At 36.1% G+C, this 11,313-nt stretch overlaps 1 protein-coding gene across 1 annotated transcript; it reads right to left on the reverse strand.

Moving 5' to 3' along the window:
• Positions 1-2,031: 2,031 nt before the first annotated feature.
• On the reverse strand, positions 2,032-8,580 carry LOC100375555 (epidermal retinol dehydrogenase 2-like). Its single transcript, XM_002741894.4, has 4 exons — positions 8,066-8,580; positions 6,552-6,796; positions 5,921-6,037; positions 2,032-2,228 (listed from the first exon to the last, which is right to left on the reverse strand). The coding sequence occupies exons 1-4, from the start codon at positions 8,513-8,515 to the stop codon at positions 2,132-2,134; spliced, it is 909 nt and encodes a 302-aa protein (XP_002741940.1). The 5' UTR covers positions 8,516-8,580; the 3' UTR covers positions 2,032-2,131.
• Between the last annotated feature and the right edge of the window lie 2,733 nt (positions 8,581-11,313).

Below are 11,313 nucleotides of genomic sequence, written 5' to 3' on the forward strand. Positions count from 1 at the left end.
TTCTATGCAAAGCTGCTTTGTGCAGTGATGATAACAATCTCCCTCCCAGAGGCCTTTGCACTTTAGGCAATAGTGCCTATGCCACAGGCAGCCTTCAATTGTGTGGTCAATCACCTCACTACGCACGGCCATTTTCCTGTAGCTGTTACATCTGAAAACGTACTACAAAAAGTGGGGGAAAAAAACGTATGTGACATCCGAACTATTTATTAATGTCAGACTTCAGTAAAAACGTAAATACGAACCATTTAATCGCGAACTATGTTTTGCGAGGTAATGTTATAGTGGTGAAATGGCGCACGTGATACACTAAAACTTGGAGGAAAGAAACGTTCTGTTAACGAATATACTAGTAGTTGGGAAAGAAACATTAAAGATTAATTTCACTGAAAGGGGTTTCCTAACATTTCCGTTCATCTTGTATTCTGGTGGAATATTTCAATACAATTTCTAGCTTGAAGGGGTTCGATTTTCCGCGTCTAACAGTCATAGAACACAAAGGTTTCAGTAAGTTTATAAAGTTAGTCATTTATTGTATATTATAATGCTTTGGCATCTAGGAAATTATTGCACTTTTCTAAAGCAAGTCTTGCATATTTTATTCTAATTACTAAACATTTTATTCGGCTTCAGGGCGTGAAACGTTTAATTAAAGTGATTAAAGTAACCAAGTGACTTTCGCATAACTTTGTTAACCGCCGAGGTCTTGTAGTTCGAATATGCAAATGATTCTATGCAAATCAGCTTTGTGCAGTGATGATAAGTAAAACGTATCGAACTGTGCGGAGTTCGTTAGAATACCTGTGGTGCATGCCCTTATTTAGAACATTTGTGGTTCATGCCTTTATTTAGAACATTTATGGTTCATGCCCTTATTTAGAACACTTGTGGTCCATGCCTTTATTTAGAACACTTGTTTTTCATGCCCTTAGTTAGAACACTTGTGGTCCATGCCCTTATTTAGAACAATTGTGGTTCACGCCCTTATTTAGAACACTTGTGGTTCATGCCCTTATTTAGAACACATGTGGTCCATGCCCTTATTTAGAACACTTGTGGTTCATGCCCTTATTTAGAACACTTGTGGTTCATGCCTTCATTTAGAAGACTTGCGGTTCATGCCCTTATTTAGAACAATAGTGGTTCACGCCCTTATTTAGAATACCTGTGTTTCATGGCCTTATTTAGAACACTTGTGGTCCATGCCCTTATTTAGAACACTTGTGGTCCATGCCCTTATTTAGAACACTTGTGGTTCATGCCTTCATTTAGAATACTTGTGGTTCATGCCTTCATTTAGAACACTTGTCGTTTATGCCCTTATTTAGAACACTTGTGGTTCATGCCGTCATTTAGAACACCTGTGGTTCACGCCCTTATTTAGAACACTTGTGGTTCATGCCTTCATTTAGAACACTTGTCGTTTATACCCTTATTTAGAACAATTGTGGTTCATGCCTTCATTTAGAACACCTGTGGTTCACGCCCTTATTTAGAACACTTGTGGTTCATGCCTTCATTTAGAACACTTGTGGTTCATGCCGTCATTTAGAACACCTGTGGTTCACGCCCTTATTTAGAACACTTGTGGTTCATGCCTTCATTTAGAACACTTGTCGTTTATGCCCTTATTTAGAACAATTGTGGTTCATGTCCCTATTTAGAGCAATTGTGGTTCATGTCCTTAATTAGAACACTTGTGGTCCATGTCCTTATTTAGAACACTTGTGGTTCATGCCGTCATTTAGAACACTTGTGGTTCATGCCTTTATTTAGAACGCTTGTTTTTCATGCCCTTATTTAGAACACTTGTGGTCCATGCCCTTATTTAGAACACTTGTGGTTAATGTCCCTATTTAAAACACTTGCGGTTTAAGTCCTTATTGAGAACACCTGTGGTCCATGCCTTTATTTAGAACACTTGTTTTTCATGCCCTTATTTAGAACACTTGCAGCCCTTGTCATCTTGTGGAGGTGGCATTACAAAAAATTAATTAAGCTAACTATAGTGAATACTACAATACTGCACAATTTGAAGAATGCTATAACAATTTAAATAATGTAATGCGATCTCATAGATCATAGATTTAGAAAGATAATAGCCCAAGTGTCCAGCACATAATTTCAGTTGTTATGTCTTCTTTTTTTGTCTTCCAATGAATGACTGCATCGCAGTGAAGAAACCTAAACCTTGCGCTATTTCTATGACACAGTCAAGCGGCAAAATCCTGAAATCAAATGACAAGAGATTAAAGGTTAATCAATGACACCATTGAATCTACACTACATGACTATTAACATTTAGTAAACAATTAATTTGTAAAACATAATATTATACAATTCTGAAATCAAATGACCAAACTAACAATTAATACATTACATCATTGAATCTATATTGAATGACTATTCACATTTAGTGAACAATTATATTGTATAATATAATACAATTCTAAAATCAAGTGACCAAACTAAAAATTGATTAATGACAATATTAAGTCTTCATTGAATTTACATTTAGTAAACAATTATTTTGTGAAACATAATATTATACAATTCTGAAATCAAATGACCAAACTAAAATTACTCAATGAAATCATTGAATCTTCATGGAATTACTATTTACATTCAGAAGTACTACTTTTTCACTCGTTCAGTGTTCAAATAGTCTGCTGAACTTCGACAGCAGATAGCTGAAACAAAATTACATGCAGCATTAACCCACATACTAGGATCGCCTGCAGTATATTGCGATTGCAATGAAAAATGATTGAATCACGAATCTGATCGGTAATGTGAGGGCGTTTACACTGATGGCAAGTCTGTTGGGATTTCGCGATACATGACTTTCAGGTTCACCCCTCGTTTACGCAATTGATACTTATTTTTCATCGGAATCGCAGAAGTCAATGCGAGATTTGAACAGCTGAGAAATTGTTAGCGGTATTTTAAGATGTTATTTTTTTATGGGACGGAAATGACTGCCAGTGGGTCAAAGGTCAACAAAATAAAATGCAAATCAGTGTGCATAAATTTATATCACTTTGTCTTGTCTTTGTATGAAAATTGAACAAAAATTTTTTTTTGAACAAAATTGGTACAGGTATGTCAGGGAAATGCCTAAGGTTTCATGCCACTAATCAACCAATGACCGCTCATAGCCCTCAATTTAAATGCCCTGCAAGAACAAATGAATTTTTTTTTTCTCAGGTGCTCCCTGTTTGAGGGCGTGATCACCTGGGTCAAAGGCGAGACAAACATGTGGTCTTTTGTTTACTACTTAGCGGTTGTGTCGTCTATGGAGTTGCAGTTAGTGGTATGAGACCAGAAGGGACAGATTGCCTAGGACCACCTAGGAATGTTGTTTTGACCATAATTATGGCTCTATTTACTGGAATTTAGTCATTTTTAGAATATCTCATCTTACGTAACCCAAAGTTTACTTTGACCTAATTATTGTAAGTTTTAACCTCTTTTGACCTTGTATAGATCTGATAATTATGAGGTTGTGTTTTCAAGCACACATTTCATGAGATCAGCTCCATTTATTTTGCAGATGGAGTGCAAAGTAAATGGGAATGTTTTTTTATTTTTATTTTACCACTTTTCTTGCTTTGTATTCAACTATTTAGACACAATGGAGTAATTTTTCATCCATTTGTGTCATGTTTTGCTACGCGTTTCACCTATTTTTGTAAATCTCTTATATCTTGGTTGAAGAATTTGAAAATTGGAAATTCAGTATATTTTTTTGTCCTAATCTTATTAATTTGATTTAGGTTGGGATGTGGTCTGTAAATATAAATGTTTTTATTTAACTGGTCTAAAAATGTTATTCATTCATCAATGAATTATTCATGTCACCACTAATTTCAATGGCTCTCGGAATTCTGAGAAAAGTGCTTAACCTCATTTTATGGGATTTTTGTCTTATTTTCACATTATGGCAGACAATCTTAACAATTTGTAGTGTGATTATTATTAATTTACTCTATTTGAAGTTTAATGAGGTCAAACTACCAAATTTTCAAATACATTCTCAAAATTGTGTTGTATAATGTCAGTATATTAGCCAAGTATTACAACTGTTTCAATTTCACAATTATTGCTCTTTTCTCAGAATTGTTGTGAATAGTTTGCTAATTAATCCCATCTTGAGTTTATTATTGAACAGTGCTTGTACCCCCCCTCCCCCCGAATTAATCAGAAATACAGTTGATTTGGGTTTAATTTATTGAGGGATGTGTAATGTGAGTATTTTATATGTAGACCCTTTTCTGGTTAGTATATTTTTATTTTTTTTCTATATCATGAAATTGTTTTTTTTAACTACTTTTGTTCACATAAGATTCGATTAAGCTCTTTATGTAAAGCAAATTCCATGTGTGACCATGGTTAGTCAAACCACTGTTGTGTTTTGGTATATCCAAGGTTGCCCGTCACAGGTTTCCGGCCTAAATGCAGATACCGTAGAATTTTTTTTTTTAATAATTGGGAGAAATAATGAGCGGATGAATTGTAATTTTTGATTCGGTAGAATTTTTTTTTTCATAATTATAGTGATAAACTACCTTTAATTGTCATAATTATATGTATTATTTTTTGAAATTAGTTAATATTACTGATAATGCCAAATGTTGGTCTGTACTTGTTTGTGGTGAATGAGGGCATTATACTTTACAGTACTGCGTCTAATAATCAGGCTTATATTCATTGCCTACTATATCTAATTTGGTGTTATTCTGAGTGTGTATGTTGCCAATTCCTACAACTAATTGTTGGGTATAGGGCGCCACCAAGTGGTAGATTTTGATAAATAACTCCCAGGGTTTAAATTTGAGGGATTTTTTTTGCATGGGAAATTACTCGTCTAATGATATTGGATCATATACAAGATCAACAAGAACTTTATTAAACCTTAATTATTGCCACAAATCAACCAATGGCTGCTCAATTTAAATGCCTTGCAAGAACAAATGACTTTTTTTAAATTCTTTTTTCTCAGGTGCTCAAAGGCGAAACTAACATCTGTTCTTTTGTTTACTACTTAGCGGCTGTGTACCTGTGGGTTTATTCTGTGTGTATTTGGATGTTCTAATCTTGGTGCCATCCAAATAAAGTAGGTGTGTCTTGTTTACCTGAGATTTGCAAGAGTTTGAGCTGGCCAACCTGTTAGATTTTTTCATGTGGTTGATTACAAGCATGTTGATTTCCCATTTTTGAGCCATGTTTTCAACTTTGTTCATCATTTTCATATAGCAGTCTCATCATATGTTAACATTGTTGTCCATGGAGTTTCATGTAGTGGTATGAGACCTTAAGAACACATGACAATTATGTAACCAACATGGCTGACATTCAGCAATTTGAAATCAAATTACAAACCAATATAGACATGCCTCAAGCATTTCACCATGAGTGATGTCATGAGCTTTCCACTGATGATTTGTAGAAAGTGGAAATGTCTGGATTAAAAAGTATTTATGCTACTGGTATTAAATGAAAGCAAAGGGAACTTGCTCAGATGAGGAAAGTTCAGAGAACACTATATCCATACAGCTTTGTAACTCAAATAAATTCTGAACCAATTACAGTCAAAATTATGCCTTGGGATGCTTAAACATGGTCACTATAGGTAGCTGATCTTTATATTATATAGAGGTGGTCAGTACAAATGTTTGCATTACTGTAAAGTGGTTAATTATTCACTGGGTTTTAATTTTGCTTATTTCGCTGACTGGACAATGCGCTAAATTAAAACCCAGTGAATATGTAAAATTTAGCATAGAACACATTATCTAAATGATAAAACTGTGAATTTAAAATCCACTGAATATGCCTGAAATGTTAAATCAGCGAAATTTAAACCCAGTGAAAATTAGTCATTTTACAGTATCAGGAATTAGAGTAATTTAATACTTACGAAAGAAGAAATGGTACCCAGTACATCAACCTTGGTAAGCACAACACTTTTTGGTTTGTTTGCACAGCAAGAAGAACTCTATCAGCTACGAACTGCGGAGCGAGAGGAGGCAATATACTGTAAAAAATGAAGAATGTGTAAACCATGCAGTGAGTTGCAATAAAATAAAGGCCGGATGGGGATGAGGTGATTCAAGATGTACTTAACTGAAGTTCTGTGTGTGTGTGTGTGTGTGTGTGTGTGTGTGTGGCTGAGTGGAATAGAATATATGGTGCCTCGATTACTAGGGCACCACATTTTGCAAATTTGTATGTATTTGTTCCAGAAATTCTTAGCTAGTTTTAGAGCAATGGAAATGAAATCTCAATCAAAAAATGAAAAATATTTTGTTTTCATGAATGTGAAAAATGATCCAAGATAAATGATACAATAACTAAAATTGTTGGTTTATGTGAGATTTAATGATAGATGGATTCGCTATTTAAGCAAATACAGCATGCAAAAACAAGCTGGGCATTTTCAAGTTTCTACATCAATATTTAAGTTTGTTTGTGTGTTACTTATTACAACAAATGTAAATTCATTTAAAGTTACCTATTGTTATAATTACTGAATAATTAAGATTAATTACCCAACGTTAACACCAGCAAACAATTCTGTATCAATATGATACGGCTGTACCAGGGTCATGTTCACCCCTTTAATATTGTCCATTATAAGCTCCATGGATACAGACTCATGTAAGGCTACAGCTGCATGCTTACTAGCGCAGTAATCTGACAGTTGTGGTGCGGAACAAGACCCCATTATACTGGCAATGGTGACGATATGGCCATGTTGCTGAGCTATCATGGATGGAAGAAATGCTTTCAATGTCTATAAGTAAAAGTGTGAAAATAAGTTATTTTATATACATTTTGTACTTTATTTTATGTGTGCTTGAGGAGGGGGGGGGGCTAGAGTACTGTTGAAAACATATTATATTATTGTGAGAACTTGTTTATTATTGGTTTAGAAGATGTCCTTGAAAGACGGTGGTCATCATTCGTTCACATTTGCGTAACATTGTATCTCACAGGCAGAAAATATGTTTCATTTTACCCATAATGCATTTATGGTATCATAGTTGGTTTGTTTTTTTGTTTGTTGTAATGGTCAGTGTATTATATTACATTGCACTGAAACAGATGATTTACCAAATTACAATTCTATATTAAGTAGTTAAATTGCAGGTGTATTTGAGTCCCAGGAGACTTATTCATTTATGTGTAAAATACAATGTTTGTGCACACACAATTTCAAGGTATGCTGTGTAATGCTTGTGACCCTTCAATATCAGCGTCAATTTCATTTACGACCTGGATGGAGAGCATTGACTATCAATAACGTTTGTTTGAAAGGATGTCACAAAGCAGGACGTCCTGTAATACATTATTCATGAGGATGTTCGATTCAGAAAAACAAATGGTATTGAAAATATTTGCAAGCTAGACACTGAGAAAAAAAATGCATTCAAGTCATTACAAGTGGAAAATGTCGGCACAATCAAGAGAAATAAAAATGTGCAGTAAAAGAAAATACAGTTGTCACCCTCTGTCCGTTGAGTGGAAACCCCGGAAAACACTAAACCAGTTGAAAAACACTAAACCTATTGAAAAAGACTAAACCTGTTGAAAAAGACTAAACCTGGGTGGATTCTGTTTCATGTTTTCGCTTTCTTTTAATCAAATATTCACTGGACGATTATGGTACACCCATAATACACCCTTTACCTCGGGTTTAGTGTTTTTATTGTCAGGTTTAGTGTTTTTCGACAGGTTTAGTGTTTTTCGACAGGTTTAGTGTTTTCCGGGGTTTCCACTCAACGCCCTCTGTCACCACCTCGCCATGACTCCAAATGCCCTTTATCCAAGATTCAATTGCAGTACTGTAAAATACTTAGTACTTTATTTTTAGCTGGTATTAATTGTCGCTGTTTATGGAGTTTGATTTTCCCTGATTTCATATGATATGATTTTAAAATACAGTGAAATAGGATTTTCACTGGATTTTATTTCCACTGATTCATCCCTTCGGCGAAAAAATCCATGAATAAATTTCAAGTGAAAATAAATTGGTTCACAGTATTCTAAAACGCAAACTTACCCAACATATTCCCATTGCGTTCACGTTCATCGTCCTTTCTATCATCTCATCCGAAATATCCAAAAACCTCTTTCCGTTCACGACCCCAGCATTATTAACTAATACAGTGACGCCACCCACATCTTTCTTGACTTGTTTAGCGAGGCGGTAGACTTCGTCTTTACTGGTCACATCGCATTGATAGCTGTGCGCTTTGCCTCCTTGAGTAGTAATTATTTCGGCGGTTTCGTCCATCCATTGTTTATTGATGTCCCACAGTACAACCACCGAGCCCTGCTTAGCGAAGTTTGTTGACATCAGTCTACCGATCCCAGCGCCAGCGCCGGTGATGAGCACAATTTCCTGCGCCAGTGATTTTTTCTGCATGGGAACAAAAAAGCGAAAGCATGATACTGCAAAGATCCAACTAGCTCTAAGAAATGACAAAATAATGGCCGCTAATTTTGTCATGTTTATTATGGCAGAGCGAAACACCAAGATGAATGTTTAAGCCATGCAGGCTATTGACCTTATTAACTATACACGCGTGTGACCTTCACCGACCTATACTCGTAGAAACAGCGCCACACCAGTCAAATAATTGAGTTACTTCTTTTTTCAGTATTGAGGCGCTGGTCAATCGATCAATACAATATAAGTTAATATAATACACACGGGTAAATTCGATGCGCGAGCGTTATCATTGATTCATCAAATTAAATATCACTGTTAGTTGCCAGGACAACACTTTCATAGTACAATAAACCGGATCCTACTCAAATTCATCAAGATTTAATATTTATGGCAGTTATTCAAACATGCTCAAAACACCTTAATGTTCATTTAAAGTGCCTGTGAAATGGCTGCTATTTTCACGCCCAAAATTATCCATTGATACATAAATATTATAAATTTTTATGTTTCTAAGCATAAATTATTTTTTTAAGTGAAAAAATGTGTTTTAAACGCAGTCTACAGCCAGGGGGGGGGGGGAGTTGCATGACACGATTGGTTGAAATACTCGTCTCATTTGCATAAATTAATATTCATGAGCAATGAAAAACTCGTCTTTTCAGTAAAATTGTGCCAAAATGCTTTCCGATAGCATACATGTTAGTTCTAAATTGATTGATTCTATCGTTACGAGCTGAAAAAATAATCGGAAAAATGATGTAAAGGTAATTTTTGAGACACGTTTTCGATCAGACTCCAGCTAACTATTGAAAGAAAACACAGGTTTTCTCTTTACCATGATCATAGCAAGTTATGAAATTCATGGAGAATGCAGAGGCACGTTTATATTTCACTCTAGTACTATTGCTCAAAATTGCTCAAAATGTTTTCGGTGACTTTTATCAGTGACAAGTTACCTAATTAGTATGCATTTCGAGAAACCACAGTGTGTGTGCATGCGCAGTTTGAAATGGAACAGATTTGAACGCAATAAAATCACGCGTAGAACTCGGGCTCCAGCAAGAAATTGTGGCGTCAAACTGGTTGTCGGTTGAATTGTTTTGCAATAGACATAATTTTGGAGCCTATTTTTGTCTATGAAATGTTTCTAAGTTTTGTTGAGGATTATTCTGTAAAGAAATTGCTTAAATTATTTCATCTGTTCGTAAACGGGACGTTGTTGCTTTGACGGTGGGCTACGGACGACTGACGTCGAAACGTTATATTCAGATCGGATGGCGCCCTCTCGTGCCAATCCCCCCCTGGTCTACGGCAACTTTATTTTTGTGTATTTTAAAACGAGGCTCCTCATTAGCTTCTCATTTGCATACAGAAATTCCCCTTGTGACGTCAGAAGGGGAAGTCGCTGGGCAGCTTGCATTGCCGATACGTGTAACTAAGGCAAATTTCCTGTGCAGTTTTCTCATCTTTGACTAAATTGTCACTTATGTACTTGTTCGTCGGGAAAGAATGGACTGTCATGAATTTGTTTTCGCGTATCTCTTGACCGACTTAATTAGTTGATTATTAGCTGAATTGCTGTGTTATGTCTGTCATCGTCTAGGCCTAATTGAAGTTTTGGACGGAACTTGGCTCAGTGATTTGGAACTAATTACCAGATAACCGCCGCTTTTTAGACTACTCATTCTGACAGTTTATATCCATAGTTATTAATGTAGTGAACGATTAATCAAAAGATATGACGTATTCAGTGCTTAGTGTGATTGGCTTTATGATTGAAGGTTACGCCCTAGAGTCTTTTACTGTTTTGTAATTGGTTAGAGTTTTGAAAATGAATAAAGAGAGTTTGAGTTGTCTTGGGGAGCACAGCACGATAGACGCAGTGGAGAGTTGAGTCGAGTTGAGAGTCCAGTCCAGGGGCGAGCCTTGAGGCAGTCCAGTTTTGGGCGAGTCTTGGTTCAGCCTTGTGAGAGTCTTGGGGACTTTTCCCCAGGGCGCTGTGTCTTATAGAGTGCTCCAAAAGATCGACTAAGACGAGAGTTGAAACGTATTTCGTTGTGTGTGTCTTATTTGACTGTAAAGTTAAAGTGACTTTCCCGATCCCGTACCTCAAGGGGACAAGATAGAGAGACGAGACGAGTTTCCCCCCTGACAAGTGTGGAGAACCCCAGAAGAGAATTTCCCCGTGATAGGACCATAATGAACACATAGTATCAAGTTGCATAGGGTTGAGTTAGATGCTAAATATGTTCGTTCTTGTGTAGCGGGTCACCGTGATCCTCGCCAGGGATCGTCACCGGCGCACATTTGTACACTGTCGCTGGACAAAATCGAGTTTGACGTATGAATTGTCTCGTTATTTAGCAGGTTACTAGGCACGTCACTACACTGTTTTATTTCATCGATCGTCTGAGTAAAACAAAAAAAAAACTTTCAAAACTAAAATAAAAAGAGAACATATTTTGACATTCTAAACATTAAACTACTAAAAAAACGACAAATCACAGTTACTAAATAAATGACAGCCGCGTTGAAATAAATTGACATTTTGTTGAAATAGATGAGCGCGTTGGGTTACGACGAGGACAAGTGCGTTAAAGACGGCGTTTAATTGGATAAATTCAGAGTGGATTCGAGTTAGCGTGATCCATGGCGTGATTGTCATAATTATGACATCATATTAAAACTTTATTTGGAGGAAACACATTGACAGCTAAAGCCCGGATTATTATTCCATAAATTATTACGCAGATCAAGCAGCAAGCAAAGGTAACAGAGGTGTGAAATCGACATTCACCGAACGATTCAGATACTTTCAGCCTGCGAAAATGAAAACAATTAGCAGTGTGCAAGGG

Source organism: Saccoglossus kowalevskii, chromosome 14 (assembly GCF_978046115.1).
Source record: "Saccoglossus kowalevskii chromosome 14, keSacKowa6.1, whole genome shotgun sequence".
NCBI lineage: Eukaryota > Metazoa > Hemichordata > Enteropneusta > Harrimaniidae > Saccoglossus > Saccoglossus kowalevskii.

What these genes read in the sequence shown, in the direction of transcription:
- LOC100375555 (XM_002741894.4), bottom strand. Translation starts at nt 8,515, where the DNA reads ATGACAAAATTAGCGGCCATTATTTTGTCATTTCTTAGAGCTAGTTGG. An exon ending in ACGCAATGGGAATATGTTGG is followed by an intron (nt 6,797 to 8,065) that starts GTAAGTTTGCGT and finishes TTTTACTTATAG; the next exon opens with ACATTGAAAGCATTTCTTCC. An exon ending in TTTGCTGGTGTTAACGTTGG is followed by an intron (nt 6,038 to 6,551) that starts GTAATTAATCTT and finishes CATTTTTTACAG; the next exon opens with TATATTGCCTCCTCTCGCTC.